Here is a 22526-nt window from a genome sequence, read left to right on the forward strand (position 1 = left end):
GAAAAGGGTGGAAATGATGCATTTTGTGGGCTCACTCTCCATAAAACAGTGGGAAGTTAAATTACACGAGAACAGATTTTGAACTGAGACATTGGGGAAAAGAAACCCTCCAGTGCAAGTATAAAATGCCTGCAGAGGTTAGAGGGTCCCTGTTGCTCCAGAATGGGCAGAGCAATGTCTCTCAGGAATGATAGAGGCAAAGCTGATCTTGCTTTCTGGCAGAAAAGTAGATTATGTGATTCCACAAGGTTTCTTCCTCCCTGTTTTCCTCTGTGTCTTGGATATCTATCTCTGGTAGGAGGTAGCACATTTCAAGGGTTTCCTCATTTGTTTGAGGGTATTTTGCATTTTTAATCTCGCAGACAGAAAACACAGCAGGAACCAGTGGCCAGGAGCAGAAATAAAGAGAAATAGAGCCCTGTAATGTCCAAACTGCAAGGGTAATTAAACATGCAAACAGTTCAGTAGGGCACCACTGAAACTGAGGGAACCAAAATTACTTGGATGTTTAAAAGACGATTAAATATCTTCCAAAAGGTCTGCTTTAAGCCAGTCTACAAGGGAAGTTGTGGAGCATTCAAGGGGACAGGCTGAATTATCATAATGATCCTTGCTGGCTTGAACATCTTTGAACCCGTGAACTGGAAACCCCTCTTCACAGCAAGGAAAGTTCCTTGTATAAATGTATACACTCACTTTCTAATTCTGAAAGTGAAAAATAATAATACTAATAATAAAAGATGATAACAAAAACCCCTAAGGTTTTCTTTACATTAGAGAAATGGCTTTTGCCAAAGAATATGGAATCAATTTTTAACAAAGTGTTCTGCCCTGAGATAGAGAGAGAAAAAGAACCAAATCACATTCAATTTCATTTTTCTATTTCTGCAGTGGGTAATACATAATCAAAGTCTCCTGTCCTGTTAGAGTACAAAAGCTAACTATTAAACAAAGTCACAGAGTATGTACACTGTTTTTTCCCAAAAAGGCGTGAAGGATAATTAACATTAACTACTTTATCTTATTCTTGAATCACAATTTTTATTTAGCAAATAAAAACAAGGAAATCTTTCTTTATTTAAAACTTTTATCCTCCCCTCCAAGCAAACATGATCCTGAAGCACAATTTTGTAAGCACACAGAGAACAAAGTGGTAAACCTCACAAATATCAACAATGCAATCATATCAGTATATTCACAGACAAATTAATTCTTTAGCTTTAGTTATTAGGTCAGACAGTAAAATAGAACCATTTAGACAGCACATTTGAGAACCACCTCCAGAGCTAACAGGCATCATTCTCAAGAAATAATTCCAGAAAGACTTGAAACGCTTGCTAGCACACACTGTTCCTTAAAAATACATCTGGGATCTGTTTCTGAAGGTGTCTGATTCCCGACTCACAAGCTATTTTTGTGATGTGGATGCCATATCATATTTTTTTGCAAAGGAATAGAAGAATGGTGACCAGAAGATAATTTTAATTAACAAGAGTAGAAAAGGTTATGCCATTTAGTGACAGAGAAGTGGTTCAAATTGGATAAAAAAAGGAAAACCTTTCTAAAAAACATGGTGAGAAGTAGTAGAGGTACATAGAATATTCAAAGAGCCAAACATTGAGAAAAATTGTATATTACAAAAATATATTCAGAATAATGTCAAGAAAATGAAGCATTGGACAGATTGTTTTGCTGTATCAGAAAAGCAGTGCTCAAAACAAAAGAAAAAGCTATGAAATATGGACTTAAATAATTACAGAGTCTGGCTCTGACCCAGAACCACTTTTAAGTATTTCAGGTATCTGATGATCTTGACTTACAGAACTCAGGGGAGAAAAAAAATCTCTATAAAGCACTTAACTAACAAAGTGAAAATGTAAACCAGAAATTCTAATTCCTCCTATCCAAAAGCACAATGCTACACGTTTCTTAGTATTTTGAAATAATCTCTCCCATGCTAAATAAGACTTAAAGCATCACCTCTGCCCTCCTTGATCTCCCATTTCTTATTGGAACCAAGAGAATAAAAATACCTTTCTCAGCAGTTTGCTATTATTCTTCTAGACAAAGCATTTTATTAAAAAAAAAAATATAAATTAGCTTGGTTCTGCAAGAACCAACCGATAATAATGCAAATGATAAATTTGCAGCCAGACACCTTAAGCCAGGATTACAGCGACCTCGAGATGACCGCAGAGCAGCATATAAAAAGTACATTTCACAGCCACTTGAACAAGACAATGCTCCTTGAGAAGGAGCACCAGAGATAAACACATTGCCACCACAAGTTACCACGCACTGAATAATTTTTAGGCACATACAAAGGCCATATGCTGTGTCAAGCAAGGTTCCAGGCGCTCCTCGGAACTCCATCAGCTCCACTGGACTGACAAAGAGGTATTTAAGACATACTCTTCCCACAGGAACAAATCACGTTTTCCAGAAAATGAGTTCTACTTTTTCCCCCCCCATGAAATACAGGTAATTGTGTCTCATCTGCACATGAGACTCAGGACAAGTTTCACCCTATTTCTGTCATGAGTAAAAAAACCTGAGATACTAAACCCAAGTTATATCCATCTAAAGAGGAAGTTCAAATACAACAAAAACATTATATGGAAAGCTAAGGCCAGAGGAAGATAGGAAAACAACATTTGTAAATTTGTGTCTTATTACAGGAAAATAACACTGGAATAACAAAGGGGTTAGCTTTAGAATTCTCCTGCATATTTCAGTGTAAAGACTTACTGGCTGCCCAGAGCTCACAGATTCTGTTTACAGACCTGGCATAGAGCTTTTTACATTATTAAAATCCAGGCATTACACAACAGAAAAACAATGTCTGCCTTGCATTTTTGTGTCACCCCTCCCCACCCTAGGAAAAAAAAGAAACAAAACAAAACACAAAAGGAGACTGATATGAAATACCCACTGACATTTTTAGGTCAACACACTTTCACAACGTCTGTATAATCTTCTGATACAACAAAAATAGTCAATCACTGCAATTTTCTGCCAGGAAAGCATGCTTTTCCAGAATGGCCAACTCTAATGGGTTCAATTACAACACAAATCACAAAATATAAGAGCCTTTGGTTCTCAGTGTCTTTTTCAATAGTAGATGCTATCACATCACTGGAAATGACAAATTCCACTCTCGGCATAAACATTCCATACATGAGTCCAAAAGTCTGCAGTGCCTTCCTCCTTTCACTACCAGCATACCTCTGAAAATCAAAAATTAACTCACATTTCAGACGTGATATGCAAAAAATATATCTCTGCAGTCATCAGGAAGAGTTGCCATCATAAAGCTGATTACAGCAACAATTACACTCAATGTGGAACATTACAAGGCATAATATCACAAGCTTTTAAAGTCAGTTGGCAACATTACACCAAATGCCTCTCAAAAATCAGATTTCAAGCATTAGCATCCCTGAAATGCATTTGCTCATGGGTTGAAAGTGCCTCCTAAATCTATAGCTGGGTGTAGTCTAACTGTATTTTAAGGATCCATGGTAGTACATGGGGGCACAGGCTTAGTCAGGTCTCCTTTGTTTTTCACACAGATCAAAGTTCATCTAAACTTCCTTCTTTCCCAACCTGTGCTCCCCTGTTGGGAACATCCTCAGCAGCCTTGGCTTACAGCACAGGATGTATATACTGGGCTTAATTGTGCCTAACAATCGTCTTGGCCAGTGGAAGGCATTTTCAGATGGGAAATGTGCATGAACATCTGTTACATTTCCCTGTGCCTGATTTTAACTGTTCCTTCACAGGGGAAGGCATAAAAACAAAAACATTCATCTCCGCAGTAAAAAGACCATGTACTCACTTCAGTCAATGCAGCACAGTATGTCAGTTAAAAATGGCACTCAGAGAATCCTGCAATGGATGGATTTCATTTCCTGTAACAGCAGTGCTCCAAAGGTTTGAGTGGGTTGAACAACTTCTGGCTACAAAATAAGTCACCCCAGGAGCCAGTGAGGACACTTTCCCAGTACACACTGACCAGGGCTATAATGAAACCGATCCATCTACTGCTTTTCATACAGAATGATCCGTTCTGAAAAATTTCTTTGGATATTGACAATTGCAGGTAACCTTTAGAAGTGTTCAGAAGTAAATGCTTACACACAATACTTGCCTTCATTTTATATTTAAGGTTCTGAATGGGTAAACAAACTTGGAAGTACACTGAGTCATTGCTGCACACACTTTTTGAAAATGAATGGGAAACATCAGAATGGAGTTAATAGGGCAAAATCGAGTAGGAAGACCAATTTACCAAAGACTGGCTGATCTTTTAAGAACTGGGCCTAACCCCAGGTGCTGTGCTTCCTCTTGTATTTGGGTAGCAAAAAGTGAGACAGATATTTATGCTTTACATGAAAAGACAAGACAAAGAGAACATGGAAGACAGGTTTTTAAGAGTTGGTCACAGACAAGTTAAGATACTTTCAGGTTTCCAAGCTTGCCTTTTTCTGGATTTAGACATAATGCCAAAAAAATGAAAAAAAATACCCAAAACCAAACAAACTCAAAACTAATACACAGCTTGGTATCTAGATATAAGATTTTTTTTTTGGAAGTAATAATCAAAAGTGTAATCTGTGTTCCAGAAGGAGGGGTTGCTCCAATTACATTTCATTTCCCTCGGTGAGAGGAAAGCTGGTGCTGTGTTTGCCATGCTCATCTCCGAGCAGCCTCTTGCGTGACTTGTCACAACAGAACACGTTAGATTGTTCATTCCCCTGCTTCCTTCTCAGGACAAGGTGGATAAGATTGCTGCACTTCCAAAAGGAGCATTCCTTGGAATGAAGATCAGACTGAACCATGCTCTGTGTGGCTTTCAAATGCAGGACACTGCCCAGGAACCACAAACTTAAAACCCACTGCGGAGTAATTAGCTGCTACAAATGCATAACAGAATATCAATTATTGAAGATACTGAGGATCAGAGCTTTTCAAGTATGACTCAGTCTCTATAGAATCAAATTTTTGTTGAGATTCTGTTAAAAATCCTCATGGCTTTCTTAACACTTGGCATTTTCTGGTTTTTGCATACAAGCTGTCAGAATCCTCTTCCATCCTGGTGGTTTTTGATGACTCTAAACAGTTTTCTTTTTTTTTTCATATTACCAAAGTGAAAATATTTTCATTCTTACAGAGCACTAAAATACACTTGTAGAAGTTTAATTTCTCTCTGTACCTCAACTGTGAGCAAGTTGAAAATTCATTAAAAAAAAAAACCAGATACCCTTTTTCAGAACAATTCCAAGGCAAAGAGAAAGAAAACCTAGCAAAAGTGAGCTTATTTCATTAAAAATAGGTTGCTCTGTACTTCAGAAAATATTAAAAATGTATCTCTAGAATCTTTTTGCATAGGCAAGATCTAATACATCAGAGAAACAAACCAAAATCCTAAAATCCTAAAAAGCTGGTAAAGCACTAAACCCACTCTCACAACAATAACATCAACGCAAACCCTGTACACATAAAATACATAACCAACACTTAGAGAATAAGGAACCATTCTGCACAGAGGGCAAACACCTTCCAACCTGCTTTCTGAGATCTGAAGCAGATCCCATCTCAGAGTCTGCTCAGCATCCAGCTGAGCTGAGCTCAATCCCCTGAGCTGCACTCACAGCAAAGTTATCTCCAGGGAGCAGCAAAAACTTCTCAGGTTTGCTAATTCACTTCAGTCAGCATCACATTGAGGCTAGCAGGGAAAGAAAGAATGATTCATTCTGTATTATTATCTCCAGGATCATTCATAAATGCAGCAAGATGTGCTTTCCCTCACCTCTAGTCACCTTTTATTTCTCAACTAAATGTCATCTTGCTTTTAGCCAACTACAGGGCTTCAGCTTTTAAAAAGCCTGACTGTTTTTTTCTAAACTTATTCTCTTTGGAACACTCACCCATGTTTAGGGTCTGATTTAACATAACTCTAAAGTTTTCTGGAGAATGGAAGTAAAATGTTTGGAAATTGTCTTTTTCCTCTTTCTCGGTTTCAAGTGTCAACATGATTTGTTCTCCAAGTGTTTGAAACATGCTCATATCCAGCTCCACTGTCAGGGAAAATAAAGACAGCTGATGTGTACCTGCACAGTTGCTGGTAATTCACAGAGAAACCCTGGTATTTGCATTTTGGCAGCCAATCTCTTGCCTGGGCTGGATCTTTTGAAGCTTACATGTCTAAAGGTATCTGGGAAGGCATTTTACTGAATTTGCTACATGTTAAAATGGTACAGAGAGAGCAAATTGTCACAGACGTTTATCACAGTAAACCAATATGTAAACAAGCTGTCATTTTCTCCTCTATGATTTTTAAATGCTACTAATTAGCATACAGGAGGCCAGCCCATGCTTTGGAATAATATGGCAAAGTGAGGACAGAGACATAACAAAAGTGTACTTCCAGATCTAGGATGAAAAAGCCTTGGGATAATAAGCAATTCGTCACAATTCAACTCCCTTAGAATGGGAAAAAAAAAAAAAAATCTGCATAGTTTAGATCAATTCACTGCTTTTAGTACTGTTAGCTTTATCTTCAGACATAAGTTGCTTTTAGAGAAGGATACTTAGAAAAAAAAATCTGAATAGCATTTCCTTGATAAATAACATTCCTTGAAATACACCATGTTCAAGGCCTCAAATAAAATGAGAATATGAAACATTCTGACTCTTGAATACATGGGCAAGAGACTTTTACTTTCTTCTCAGCTTGGTCAGCAATAAAACAATATGTACAGTTTTTAAAACATTACATTCTTTACTGATTTAATAAACCCATCACAGTTGGAGGATTAAGACATTCTCCAGCCTTTCTAGCCCACTACAGAAAGAAAATGAACACAGATCTCAGAATTTATCTTAATCCACAATAAACGGAGTCTAATGAAACAAAAGTAAAAAGTCTGACATGGAAAATTTACCTGGGTCAACTTCCAGTTCATGACCTGTTGCTACACTAAAAAAAAAACCCCAAAATTTTCCAAATTATCTGTGAACCCGTTGGATGCTAATAAACTTAAAGCAGCTGTGATATCTGACTGTCAAATATTTGCCAGGTGTGGTTCCATCACTCTCAGGTTGTAATAGAGCAGTTAAATGCCATCTCCAATTAGTGCAGGTGAAAGTACTTAAACTTTAAATAACTAAATCCCTAACATATTTTTTCCACAACCTGATCTACTGAAAAAGACATTTCGTATGTTTTTACAACACCCTCTTTGAAACCAGGTCTGAGCAAACAGTTACCTGCACACTTCAGTTAAAAAAAGCAAGCAAGCAGACAGGTCAAAAGATGTATTTGAACTGAGTTTCCAACATTAGCTCATGTAACACAAGATATAACATAGCAGAGGATAAATAGGTGAAATACTAAAGCCAACACCATTAAAATGATTTTTCTATATTTAGACCTACAAGCATATTTTTCTATCAGTTGTGAATCATTCTACTGAAAGCAAAAGAACTTCAAAGTTGTATCTCCTGTCATAATCTGGGCATCAGAAGTTTTATTACTGATGATTATGCATGAGTCAGAAAAGAGGAAAAAAAATCATCTGAAATTCCAGATCCTTGGGAAACAGCAGTATCAGCTTGCTGGCTTCTAGACGGAAAGCTAAATTCAACAGTCTGATTTTACAGAGAACCCAAATCTTAAAAGCTTTGTCTTATTTAGAGGATGAAAAAACAAATAGAATTTACCCAAATTCAAGCTCTCTCATATCTAGAATTTTTTTTTCATACAAACTCAAAGAGACTTGTACTTACTCCACTTAAACTCAGCAGGAGCTGCAATCAGAAAGGCCCAGATTTACCCAGTTTTTTCCATACTATAACACTCCATTGGAGTGTATTATCCAACACACAAGCTAGTGACCATAATTACAGATCATCATGTCTAAAAGTCACTAATACTGATACCACATGCACAAGTGGAAAAGGAAAAATTCTGCCAGTTGGGCATCAGCTACAATCTGACAGATGAAAAAAGCCCTGACTATAACACAGCACTGACCAAGCTGACAGAGCAACAAGTAAAGCAGTGCTGCTCATTGGAATTATGTCACCCATTGATTTCTGACATTAAGGCCAGTGAGACAAAATTATGCAGATGGCAGGGCAGAATAAGCACTTGTTTCTTAGCTGAACTGAAACTATTTAGACAGGTATCCTTCTCATTACAATTGTCTTTTTGGTCAATGGGAAAGACATTGCATGTCATTACCCTCCCTCCTGCCCCCCTGCAGGTATTTGATGATATCAGTACTTATTAGCAAGAAATAAAGGCTAGTTGAAAGAAAATAAACTCTTGCAATAGCAATAACCAAATACTTGCAAGCTGTCAGCTGCTCAAGAGGCTGCAGACAGGTTTCACCAGCAATGCATATTGGCTACACTGCTTGATCCATGGATCAAAAGGAAAAACAATTGAATCTGAAGTTGTATGGAGCAGATCATCTCGAGTGCCATCAAAAGGCACATACATGACAATGAAGCCACCAGGCACAGCCACCACAGGTTTAACAACGGCAGGTCCTGCTTGACAGCCCTGATCTCACTCTGAGGTGATTTGCTGAAGGGATGAGGGAAAGGCTGGGGATGTGTCTACCCAGCCATCATTTCCCACAGAACTGTCCTGCAAAGCAGCTGCTGGTGGCTTGGATGGGTGCACTGCTCCTGGGGTGAAGCTCTGGGTGATGGCCAGGCCAGAGAGTGGGGATGGAGCTGCCTGCAGCTGGGGCAGGCCACAGTGGGATTGCCCAGGGATCAGCACTGGGAGCAGCTGTGGGTGAAGTCTTTATCCATGGTGTGGACAAGGGGATTGTGTGTCTCCTCAGGAAGCTCATGGAGAACACCCAGGATATGCTGGAGGGTGGGAAGGCTCTGCAGAGGGCCCTGGCCAGGCTGGCTGGGCTGAAAACAGCGGCTGGAGGTGCCAGAGGCCCAAGCCTTCTTTGGGCACCAGAAGCCCTGCAGGCTGGGGCAGAGGGTGCACAAAGGGTCCATGAGGAAAGGCCCTGGGGGTGCTGACCAGGATCCAGCAGGTGACCATGACACCTGGCTCGTGTCAGCCACAGTGTGGCCAGCAGGACCAGGGCAGTGACTGTACTGGGCACTGGTGAGGCCACATCTCACATGCTGGGGTCAGTTCTGGCCCCTCAGGACTAGAAGGACATTGAGGAGCTGGAGAGTGTCCAGGGAAGGGAATGGAGCTGGAGAAGGGTCTGGAGCACCAGGAGCAGCTGAGCGAGTGGGGATGTCAAGCTGGAGACAAGGAGGCTCAGGGGGAGCTTCTCATTCTCTCCAACTTGTTGGCAGGAGGTTGGAGCCAGGTGGGGTTGGGCTCTGCTCCCAAGCAACAGAACAAGAGGAAATGGCTTCAGGTTGTACCAGGGGAGATTTAAATTGGATGTTAGAAAGGGGTTGTCAAGCGTTGGAACAGGCTGCCCAGGAGAAGGCTTGAATCATCATCCCTGGAGGTATTTTAAAGGGGTAAATTAAAAATTAAGTGTAGATGTGGCACTTAAGGACCTGGATTAATGTTGGACTTGGCAGTGCTGGGTTAACAGTCAGACTTGATAATCTTAGCAGTCTTTTCCAGGAAACAACTCTATGATTCTATGATTTCCAGACATAGAAACATTGCTTACAAAAGTTTTCAGTTATCAAAATAATACTGACTTTAGTCATTGCTAACACCAACACTTTACATCTGCTAAAAGTACTTTTGAAGCAAAAGGGAGAAAAACTTTGCAACTCTCAGACTGAGAGAAAAAAATGTTAGATATGCTCACTCAAAACCAAAATAAGATACACACTCAGATGAAAAGTGATTGCAGTAGTAAAGCATATTCAGCCTTCACTCACAAAGCACTGGGAGTGCAGTACTAGTAACAGGAGAGACAGAACACCGCAATCAAGCCAGAATAAATCTGTATTTAAGCTAAATCATCTACTTACTGCATTTCAAAGAGGCAATTCAGCCAATGTAAACAGAAATTACGCTCTGCTTTCCACTAGGTCATAATCTAAAACCAACAGAAACAACCATACACCACTTCAGGCAACACTGCACGAATTAAAACCTCTCCCCGTTGTTATTTCAAATGTATTATTCAAATAAACCCTACTAAGTTACAAAAGCCTTTTTCATGTAAGATGACACAACAAATCCGTAACATTCCCCAAGACTGGATTGCCGGAAAGCAAGTGGGATTTTGCAGGTAGCCTAACACACTAACACCTCCAAGTATTCAGAATGTACCCACTGCTAGCACTTCCCAACACGGCACTAAAACAAGGATTTTCCAGATGGGTAAAGCGATGGCACCATGATGAAGTCTGCACCACTACTTTTCACAGCATATTCTAGGCAATTCTCTCAGCCCTAAAATAAAATGGAACAGTCTCCAGATTAGCACTTTTTCAGTTGTCAGTCAAACACACTGGTTAACCAGTTATGGAAAATCAGATGCAGAGGGGAAAAAAAAATCTAAGTATTTTAAGAATAATCTAAGCTTAAGAATGATGTACTTGAAAGTACAGTAGCTCCTAATTCATTGAAAATACTTAAACAACAGCCTATTTTCTACTTTTCTTCTCCAGCTGTCGCCTTTACTACTACATAAAGAAGCAAATAAAAGCAGAACAAAAGGTTTTAGCTTAGCTGGCTGAAGTCTGTAACAACAAACACAAGCTTAAACCCTCAGAACTCTCAGAACTTTTCTTGTCACTAAGAAGAGGTTAAAAGAAAAGCATGCTTTAAAAAAATACTGACCATATTAATATATAATCCCACCTTTATAATAAATTTCACATTTTCTATTTAATAGAACTGTATCTGCTTTTAGAGTTTTCCAGTTGTTTACTGAAAAGTCTAAGCAATTTCAACTTTAATAACTTTTATAATAATGCCCATGAACTCCTCTTTCTCTGTTAAATGGAAATAGAGCTACCTAACCCAGCCATGTAATAAATAATTGATCATCCATTATTAAAATGCCATATATTGCATGTGTGTGTTTTCAAAATATTTTATCATAAACCTAACATTCCAAGTATCCAGAGCAATTGCAAAGATTTTATACACCTGAACCACTCAGAGCCATGAAAGCTGGAGCCAATATGACCTCTCAGATATTATTTAACAAAACATACTCTTTTCTGAATTAAGAGATAGGGCAGCCTTAAAACAAAAAAAAGCTTTGTAATTTAATGATAACTGGAGCTTGGTTTCACATTTATCCTAAGAACCTGTAAGGTGGTTCAGGAGCACAGATCCACTTGTCCATGCTCCACACCCTGGCCAAGGCAGATGGACCTTTTCCACCCCACACCCCCCTGACTGCACTGCTTATCCGGACAGAAGGGCTCCCCATGGGAATCAAATGACTAACAACTGGGATGGCAACCAAGCACAGGTTAAGAAATCTCTTATTGGATTGACACTTAATCCTAGATGGCATTTTTTACATTTCCCTTGCCAGCAGAAGCAGAGGGACAGTTTGGACACGAGGTGGGCCATGCTGCCCTGGGCACACTCAGTGGCTGTGCTGCAGTCCCTGCCTGGCTACTCGTGCCAGCAGGGCTGTGACAGCCCGTGAAGCCACCAGGAGGGCTTTTGTGCCAAGGCAGAAAATATCTGCCCACCCACAGGAGGCATAAAGCTATTTATGCATTATTTGTACTTTTGTGGGATTTTTTTTCCAGGAACAGTTTTACCCAGGAGAAAGATGGAACAGGGAAATTTTTTTCTCATTTAAAAATGTGTTAATAAGTCATAGGCCATCATTCTAAAAAGTTTATTTAAGGGATATTTATTTCCTAGAAAATAAATTTGCAAGAATATTTAATACAATATGACACACAACAACATCTCTGTAACCCTGGACCTTTTCTCTCTGTCTCTCTCCAAGCACACATGCATTTCACTTTCCATCACCTCACTCAAACACATCAGCTCAGCAAAAGGAATACAAATCTCCCCAACTGAATACATGCAATTAGGAAAATGCACATGGCTGCTCATAGAAAGCATGTCCAGAGATGTTCCCACAGTATCCACACCCCTTTTAGTTGTCCCTGATGTCACCATTCCCCTGCTCCACAAGAGGAGGGTGTGACAGACACAAGTAGAGGATGCCTGACAGAGTTCACTGATGAATTTGGGGGAGAGGCTGGAGCAGGCTGCACACATACAGTAAATAAAATCAAAATAAAATAAAATAAAATAAAATGCAGCTCTTGAAGGTGCAGGACCTCTGAAGACAAGCACTGCTCCACAGAGACCTCTCTTGCTCACTCACACAACACAAACCATAAAAAACCCACAATCAGTCCCCTCAAATATCTAAGCAATACCCTACACTGCTTTCATATGCAACCTTGGAATAAAAACAATTGGAAAGCATGGGGAATCCCTGATCAGAGATACACCCGCTTTCTGTAGAAATCCATGCAAATAAATAAATTGCCATCTTATATGCCTATAAAATGTTAAAACTGCCTCATATTCAAAAATAGTTCAGGGTTGTGGTTCTCAACCTGCAACCCAGAAAATAAAAAATTACATAATCAGTTTATCAAGGCATATTTTTAAAGAAAATTTCCATTAAAGTTCTGAATGTTATGTAATTACTGCTGAGAAGAGGACGATATAAATATTCCTATCCAATGTCTTTTGCATTATTTATTTTAGATACTTAGATTTACTCCAAGAGAAAAACAATAAGCATTCTGGTGTCATAAGCTGACCAGAGATACTGCAAATGCAGGTAAAATCTTGGGGGACAAATTGGTCAAACTATTTAATGTTACAGTTCATTCACTAGGTCAGTAACTCGAATGCATACTTTGTTTCCAAAATGCCATTTTTAGGTTTGACATCGTGGGGAGAGAAGACAGAGGACTAGAGAAGTATTCATATAAAGAACACTTTTCAACTACATGTCTAATACTTTTTTTTTCCCCAGCAGTTCTTACTGCTTGATTATTTTAGATCTAGGCTAAAGGAGTAACATAGGCCTCGATATATCTTTCTAAGGAAAGAATGAAGAGGAAAAAGATTGAAATAAGGCATCCCAAATTTTCAAAGGGCCCTTTCTTCTAATCTATCTGCTTGGATAATGCGTCCAGAGTGGCATTTTGTAATGACAGCAACTTTCCAACAAATCAATAGTTATTTAATTCCCAACAAGCTCTCGAGTCCATTAAACCTGATTACATTCACCCATTTCAGTTGGGTGCAGTTATTTTTCCTACACCGGCACTTAATCTATAACAGGAACTTATGAGAACTTTCAAAAGCAATTTCAACATCAATCAGCATAGAGTGAAAGCCACGATTTGCTTGTAATTATTTATTGGACAGGATGGCAGAGGGTCTGAGTGAGCTCCAGCGTCCGACCTTCACCCCCAAATTCTAATGGATATGAAGCCTGCTTGATGTGTCTCACTGCATGAAAGGCAGCCTCACTTGCATGTCCCACAAGTCTCAGTTTCTCAGTACCTGCTAATGGCTACTGTGCCATGCTGGATTTCTATTTTAGACATCTGTGGCTGATATCAGCCTGAAATGAAGAACACAACTCACAGTCTTCTGTTACTGAAGGGACCTATATGGAAAAGCACCTGTTTCGTGCTGTGATTGCTCCCTATGGCAGCAAAGTGGTGGAGTAAAGGAGCATAATGAATATTTCCCTCTCCCTCACAGTTGATTTGACTCATCACTAGCAGAGCCCAGAAATGCCCTTACACGTGTCTTGACCCTGTTAATGCACAATATCTAACTACTGTCACTTAGAGGAGCTTAGAAATGTTATTTGACTTCTTTCTTAATGTCTTCTAATACTCTAAACAACAGGAGACTTATTGCTTAATTAGCATCTGCACGATCTATTAAGAATCCCAAGTCTAACAGAAGAAACTTGAGTAGCACCACATTCTGATAAAAATAAAATCAAACCAAAAGCTAATGCAACAACAACAACAATCTAGTAGCTGCCGGTTGACTCCTAAATATACAGAACTCCTGCCCTGCAGCAACATCTTACACTTTGAGGGCTCAAAGGAATTAATAGGATGTGTATAAATATTCTTTGCAGGTGATACATTTCTGTCCACGCAAAACCACAAACCCTTTTTCATTCCGTGCGACGCGTAACTTATGAATTAATGCATATTTAACAGTATTCCTATTTGCTGTGCTAAAACACTTAACCTAAACACATCATGGTAAGTTACTTTGTCTTCTGACCTGCCGTGGGAATGCTGACTCCCTCAGAAACCTAGAATGGATAGCAAATCCTCTGCCCTGTGGTCAACCTCGTGAAGCAAAGGCATGAATGTTAAACAGCAGACAAATCAATACAAGCAAATATAGCTCAACTACACCATTTATTCAGCCATGAGAGATGTCAATACACAGATTAGGGTGATCCATCTTTTTGATTTCCTACTGTCTTCGCACTGACTACATGAGAGCTTTTGCCTGTATTAAAAGTGTTTGCTTTCTCAACCATAAAAATTCCAATTATTGCTCTAAGTGCACTAGAGTTAAGTTGCTTGTTGGAAGCGGCCTTGCATTACCTGAACAAGTCCAGCGAAGTATGGTGCTGCCGGCAGAATCATTGGCACTCCATAGGGATGTAGCAAAACTCCTTGAGACGACAACATGGTTTAAGTGATAGTATTACTCCCACTAAAGCTAAACACATCAATTGAAAGTTAGGGGAAAATCTATATACCAACTTCTTCCAAACTCAGAGCTAGAACCAAATAACTTCTGTCAGGGGCAAAGCCCACATCAGCTGTAAAAAAAAGAAAAAAATTGACGTCAGCAACACTTAATGTTAAAATTTTCTTCAGAGACAACAGATAGAGACAACAGCTGCAAACCTAACTCTACCCAAAAAGGAAGGTGCTATTTTGGGAGCAGCTTAAGTAACATGACTAGCCAACTACTCTTCATCAGTTCAGATTTTTAAGTACTATACACATAGAGATCAAATTCTGTACAGATCTACTGATTAGAAATAATTTTCCTATCATTTCTGGCATATGCATGACAACAGTTACTATTAGAAGCCATTTTCAAAATAATCAGGTTTATCATGATTGCATAATTAGACATTTCCCTGCATTTATATGCTGACAAACAATGTGAGTGTTTAAACTTAAGTCTGTTACACTGGGTACATACTCTGTTTTGATTCATTAGATTTTCTTGTTTGTTTTGAATATGTGAGCTAACTAATGCAAGCTAACTGCTCCTATTAGTGCAAATTATATTTTAATGGCTTTTCTAACCTTTCACAACATCTATGTTGTTCAACTGATCATAACTATTTTTAAAAGAACACATTTTCCCATTAGAGTATTTCAAATCTGTTCTCCAAATCAACTTACACTCCTGGTGTAAGAGATAAAAGAGGGAAATTTAGGCTGGTTTCTTCCCTAAATCAAAACAGATTTGATTTTAAATGTACTACTTACAAGACATTCTCTTCCACAGCTCATTTTTACTTTAGACAAAACCAACTTAGTCATTAACACCTGTTTTATGTGCTATGTATCATCTATTGCAGATGTAACTAATGACAAGAATTACAATTGAGCAAGACTTTTTTTATTTCAATAAAGAATTAGTTTGGTACTTACAACTTCATGTTACAAGCGAAATAAAAAAAAAAAAATCTCCTACAGTCTTTGAATAACCAGGGTGCTTCACACCACTAATTCCAGCTACTTGATTTTGTTGCATAATTACTTTTCCAGATAACTAATTGCAGACAAGATTTGATGTGATACTCAATTATTTAATGTCACATTTTGACCATCGCGGAAGGCTTTCGGTAATTGATTCTCGTGTATCGCAGCAGCCTTGCTGCAGGATCTGGAGCTCTCCCTGAGCAGCTGCCTGCTGGCCCTCAGCACTGCCAGCCTTACCCACTGCTAACTTTAGCTGTGGAATTGTGACCCTCGGGGATGCTCTCTGCAGAAGCTGCCAGCCAGGCCAGCAATTGTCACATGATGGAGTGATGTTTATCCCACTCCAGCTCCTGTTTCAGAATCGCCTCACTTTTCTGGGGGGGATGATGCTGTTCTGGCTGCTTATCTGGCTATGCTCTGCTATAAATCCAATTTCTTGCTCTTTTCTTATTAAGGCAGAGAAGTCTGCAGTTTAATTATTAAGCAGGCTGACACACCACGGGTTTTTTTCTAAAGATTCTCATAAATTCCAATACAAAACCAGTCACTAGCTTTCACACAGAAATATAGAAACAAAAGGTATGCATGAGAAAGCGAGTTGAAGTTACAACTCACTTAAAAGTACATAATTTCTAAAAAAGAAAAAAAAAAAAGCTCATTTTAACTACTCCTATTTGTTTCATTTAGCAGAGTGAGCTGCATTTGAAGAGAAAGTAGATTTCTTTCACCAAGGAATGGAGATTATAAAATGGATTCTGCAAGCTTTACTCAAATGACTCCAGTGGGACAACTGACATAAATACAGACTGTTAAATTGCTCTGTAAAATACCTGCCAGGTTTTTTGTTTCAGCATGTATATATTTGATAAGATGTTAGAAAACCTGAGGAGGAAGATTTGTACAGGGAAGCAGAGGCTCAAGGGAAGCTTTTCTGTGATCTATTTTGGGACAGATTTTTTTTTTTTTCACATTTTCTTTAATTATTTTGGCACAAGGCAACCTGCTGATGAAATTTCCTGATGACACAAAGTTGGAAGGTACTGTCAAGACTGAAAAGGATAAGGATATTACATGGAAAGAACTGCTAAATCTTATGGGCTCCATTAACAGAAATGGGATGGAATTCAATAATACAAAATGCAAGATCATGCTCCTCTTAATAACAGAAACTTCAGATCTAAAGCCAGGAGGAAGAAAAGCAGGATCTCATTACATCTGTTTAGAGAATTTAAGATGCAAATCTGAAAAGGAAAATTAGTAGTATTTCTTAATTTTAATTCTCATATTACTTCTTGATTTCTTAGAGGTACTTCCAATCAAATACGGTTATCTTCATCCACATTAGATTAAAAAAAAAAACAACAAAAAAAACCCCAAACAGGTCAAATTTAAATACAACCATTGTAGAGAAATTTCTTTTTGTGTTCAGGGGAATGGAACAACTGTGCTGCAACAGAGACCTAAATTTGATTTGTTTATCCCAGCAAAGCAATCTGTGAATAGGGAAGAAAACAGTAGGAGGAAGAGACTGTTTAAGACAAGGACAATCCTGACACTCTAAAAATCAAGAAAAACCTAGTTATGAATAAATTTAGGCTGAACATATTTTTCCAAGCTTGGTGGGGGTTTTTTTTAAGTATTTTGGTCTTGCCTAGCGAGGGTCCAAAACAGCCTTCCGAATCCACAGTTACAAAAAAGGGTGGCTTACAACAGACAACTCTGTGATGCAAACCCTAGTGGTAGTGTGAACTCAGCAACTGACAGGACGACCCTTCCAGTCCTTTGCAAGCAGCATAAACATCCAAGAATAATGAAAACTCCAAATGTCTAAGAAGCACTGATATTTTCTACACTTCAGACAGTAACACACAAAAATCACCCCTGGAAAAGAAACCACAGTTAACTGGTTTAACACAAGGCTGCTTTGCTTGCCTCACTACATGAACATGCCAATAAATGTGTAGGTGTGTGGCACTCCAGATCCAAAAGCTCTGGTTTGGTGGCTGGGCTCTGTGATGCTGTGCCATTGATGCCTGATGATTTTTGCCTTTTCTTTTTTTACATCCCCTTTTATATATTTTTATGTACCCCTTTTCTATTTTCTGTACCCTTTACACGTTCTTTGTACCCTTAGCCTGCATGCTTTTAATTTTTGCAGTCTGATAATTCTGGCTTACTTTTGGAGTTCTGCAAGGCAGAAAGACCAAACATCCATAGTAAGAGGCCAGAGAGCTCTGTGCTGTCTCAAAACTCGAGATTTCAACCTTGGTTGAAACCTTCTCTCTGGAACATATTTTGTAAACTGAGCTCCAGCCTCATTTGGGAGGAAGATTCATAGAATAGAAAGATATTACTTCATTTATTAAACTTCTTATTATTAAAATTCTTATTATTATGTAGAATCCTACACAAATATGCTAATTTGCGAGGTCCATACGATTGTATACGTGTTATACGCTGTGTGCATCTCTGTGTATTCCACCATGAAGAGCTGTGCACACCTAGGACCCTATTAAATACCAAAGTAAAACCCTTTTACCCCTTTAACAGTGTCTGGCTCTTAATTCTAGGACCAACCAAAAGGCAACAAACACCATGTGTGCAGCAGCTACCTGAGTTGGCACAAAGCTCTGTGAACCAAACCCACCCAAGTCCAGCAGCTCTTCACTCACATCTCCTCCCCACACCAAGCTCTGAGCTCCTGCCAGTGCCTCTGCAGCAGCTCCACCACTTCAGACCAACAGGGCTGTTCTCCCTCTCAGTCACACAAAAAGGAAATTTGACTCAAGTTTTACAGTTCACTGTTAGTTAACATTAATGGTCACTCCTGTTCTGTGAGAATATGGTGAATAAATGAAATTTGACCATAAGAAATGGTGAGGACTGAGAGAATGAGCCAGAACAGTATTAATTAAGCTGAGAGTTCTGTTTCGCTTGAGCAGGACTTGAGCATGATTAAGGTCAAGCATGGATCTAAATATTTTTGGGAGGACAAAGCCAGAATGGTCAGAACATCCTCATCAACCACCTCTCTGATGTCACTGCTGGTGACAGCACCTACTGCCTGCCTACTCCAGGCTTCCTCCTCCCTGCAAAAAATTAACTCTGCGTGTGGGTGGAAAAGGGGAGATCATCTATTTTAAACAACCATACAGCTTTCACTTCCATCACATTCTAGAACATTATAATGCTGTTAGGGGAAAAAAATGACATGCTAAGGCATTTTCAGTGTGCTCACGGAGAGTATGTTGCTTTCAGCTGTTCCCAAACCCTGGTTGGCTTGGTTTTTTCATTAAAAATTTTCATGGATTTTTTCCTCAAACTGAAAATTGATTTCAACGATGAGAGAGGAGGAAAGAACAAGAAAAACACATGAACACTAGCTTTTTATGTAAAAACTACATACAAAATAAAATACGTGATCTCATTTGTTTCAATTGTGCAGAATTCTGCTAAAAGGCAGGTTTCAGTAATGAAAAGCTGGTTTCAAAGGAGAGGAGCATAGATTAAACAAGCTAAGGTAGGAGCAGAAGATCACAATATTTGTAAGTATTCCAGGCCCAGCAGTCTAATACCACAGTCTCATGTTTTAGCACAAAACTGAAGCTACTGACAGGAGTGCTCTAATAGCAGTTTCACTGAAGACTTGCTCAAAAGTCATTTAAACAGGAAGGAAATGGAGACTGCTGTACAGTGCAGATGCACAGATACAGCAATAAAGGCAGAAATATGCCTGAAAACTGGGCTACACATTCAGGCACAACAAGGAAAATGAAAATGATGCAAGAGTTTTGATCCCACCTGCATATAAGATGTAAATGGCACATTAGACAATGAACAAAATACTTCCCCAGGCAAAAGCAGATGCCCAAGCTTTGCTATGGTACCAGGTAAAAAAAAAAAAAAAAAAGACTTCAGCAACTTCCCTGGGGCCTCAATGCCTGGAAAAGGCAGATCCCTGCAATGCAGTCATCAGCCAATCAATGATGTATGCTCTAATCAGATTCTGACAGAAGTAATCTATTTAGACCATCTTTCTGCCAAATAATTAATTCTTCTTAATGCCTGTATCTAGTTCAAAATACCACAAACAATAGTTCTTCCAAATGCTGCACAACACCAATGAACTTCAAATAATTTCTATTTCCTTCCAACACTGGCCTAACTTTCCCATTTCTCAGATCATAAATAATTCAGGTACCACTTTGGCACTCTCTTCAGAGCTTATGCTATGTCATATTGAATTCCTTTAGGTTCAAGTCTCCCATTTCTGGCCACCTTTCCTATCCTCCAAACGCTCTCTGTTTTCTCTTTAAAGTTTCTCAGCGGTTTTCTGGTGAAGGAAACCCCAAAACTGAAAGGATAAATTGCTTTCTGAGTCTCCTGATAATTCCTCTCATCCACAGCAACTTCAGATTACTGTCTCTAAAAAAGGATTACCAGACAGCAGCACCACACATGCTTTGAAAGAGAAGGTGAGCTGCTGTTGATTAGCACTGCCTGAGGTGATTGTCTCTGGCTTTAAAGGAAATATTGATAGGCAGAAAAAGCTGTCCTGCACATCTTCCCCCACCCTCCCCAGCACAGCTGCTGACACTTTAGAACTGCTGCACGTCTTCCAAAGGCTATTTCCACCTTTCTGCCAAAGCCATTTAGGGCCAAAGGCTCTTCAAGTGCACCAGAACAGATCCAGAGCTGCCCTGTCCTCAGCTGCTCGCTGCTCCACTCTCCTGCGCACGAAGGACGTGCAGGAGCTGCTCATGCCAGGTACCAATTCACAGCCAGCTCCTCTCACACCCAACAGCAGAGCCAAAACACAGTCATCTTACTGACTTCTAAAGTAGAAAGTGTCACCTATACAAATCAAAGATACCTACTGATCTCATGGTGGGTGTTGTCAGAGTTGTTTGAGTTTATTAAGCATCTCAGCTCATACTAGAGACCAGGGCAAGGCTATAAAACCCTTTACAACTGGGAGAAACCATCTATTTCAAGCATGTGGGACACAGCACATTTAGAATTAACACATTTTCCTTCTGAGTTTAGCGTTTCCATTTAAAAATTACATTAGAATCTAGCAGTTATATCAGCTCTTAGGAGGAGGTTAAAAACCAGCAGCAGGTTAGAATGAACCCAGCTGATTCTTCAATCAAAAAACGACAATGCTTCAGTTCCACTGATGTTCAAATTTTAGTCTTTTTCTTCTAAGAATGCAATGATAGTGAGTTTGAAGATTTCAAAGGTAAATAAAGATAAATAATTACAGTCCTGCCAAACACAAGAGCTTCAGACAAAAGCAAAAACTTGGGAACCATATTTGGGAAACCATTTGTAACCCTAGAGAAATGAAGGGTTTTGCTCTGTAGGCCAGTTGGCCTCACAACTTTTGAAGTGCAATATATCAGTAAATGCTGGTCTCAGTGAACCTAGAGAGAAAGGACTGGCTGTGTACTCAAACTCTAAGCATGCTTTGTCTTTGTCAGAGCTCTGTACTGAGTCATGGGCTGCTCTAGTACCTCTCTGGCTAAAGAATGGCATGTTTACTTCGCATTTCTTTTGGGATGCTCCCACAAACATCACTTCTCCCTTCTCTCCCTGCATTGCCCCCAGACATATCCTTCTACTGCCTTTATCCAGTACTTGTCAGCACCAATCACCAGCCATCCTGTACTTGTCAGCACCTTCAAAGGCTCACTTCAGCCTATTCCTGCCCAAGCTACTACTGTCAACAACTGAAAGATTAATATCCTCTCTGTCTTGCCTTCAATATTGTGCTAACCAAACTTCAAACAGCATCAATGCTTTCTCCTGAAAGTGCCTGATATCGAGTCAGACTTTCTACAAACATCTATGAACATCCTCTTTCAGCCCATAAAACCTCCTCTTGCCAGAATGCCAGACAAAAACATGGACTAGGGGATGAACTGACTGCCCAGGGGTATGAAGACCAACACCCTTATTCCTCTGCAGGTCAACTCTGCATTGGTATCCATCTTAGACTGTAAATGCCTCAGAAGAGAATTGCATCTACTACCAGGAGATCACCACAATCACAGCAATATGAAAGAACACACACAAACACACACACTTAAAAGATATACTTCTACTTAGCTTCACTTTCTCCAGAACTCTTGAAGGCAAGGCTCACCCTCTGCTACATCCTTGGAAATCCTCAGTTCCTGCTTAGACTGGATTGCTCAAGATAAGGATTTGTCCCCTAACAGCAGGGAGAGTGATTTACCCTTCAGTGAGTTGCAAGACATGTTCACTTGCATAGGTGATAAATGTATGCTAGAGAGAAGCAGCAGGTTAAAAATGGAGCTCAGGGATCCCGCTGTGCCTGGACTTCCCTTGGGCTACTACAGACACATGAGGACCTGTCATCATCTCTAGGCATCACAGCACAAAAGCTGAGAACAACCTGTGAACAACTACTCTCAGAAAAAAAACAAATAGCTATAGGTGCCTTTTGACTTAGCTGCACTATCTTTCCAATCAGAAAGAGTCTGGATCACAACCAGATTTTTATCCCAGAATTTGTGTCAAAATTAAAGCAGGATGAGTCTGGGAGTTTCAGTTATTTAATGTGCTCTGCACTGCACTAGGAAAAAGAATGACACAGGCCTGCAAGGAGCCACACAGCAAATAGTGTCCTAAAGCTACAAAAGGTGGAACACACCTCCATGGGCCTGTACAATTCTATTTGTGAAGAAAGCTTCTCTGTGTGCCTCCAGTTGTCCTGCACCACTCAAATTCAGCTGCAAAACTGGAAGAAAATACTGTTGCTTTAAGTA

General features: G+C 39.5%; 1 protein-coding gene across 18 annotated transcripts in view; it reads right to left on the reverse strand.

The window, feature by feature from the left end:
* Positions 1-22526, reverse strand: part of RBFOX1 (RNA binding fox-1 homolog 1) — a 1091692-nt gene that overhangs the window by 214546 nt on the left and 854620 nt on the right. The window contains exons 2-3 of one of the 18 annotated variants that reach the window (XM_085074918.1): positions 14769-14831; positions 14611-14681 (exon numbers count right to left, since the gene is read on the reverse strand). The exons of 16 other annotated variants lie outside the window; for them this stretch is intronic. In XM_085074918.1, coding sequence (XP_084931044.1) covers positions 14611-14652 — 42 coding nt within the window. In that variant the 5' untranslated portion in view covers positions 14653-14681; positions 14769-14831. Of the gene's footprint in view, positions 1-14610; positions 14832-22526 lie in introns of all 18 variants that reach the window. One more of the 18 variants, XM_085074915.1, reaches the window with a different exon arrangement.

This window comes from Lichenostomus cassidix, chromosome 14 (genome assembly GCF_008360975.1).
Source record: "Lichenostomus cassidix isolate B80296 chromosome 14, HeHo_3.0, whole genome shotgun sequence".
In the NCBI taxonomy this organism is placed as follows: Eukaryota; Metazoa; Chordata; class Aves; order Passeriformes; family Meliphagidae; genus Lichenostomus; species Lichenostomus cassidix.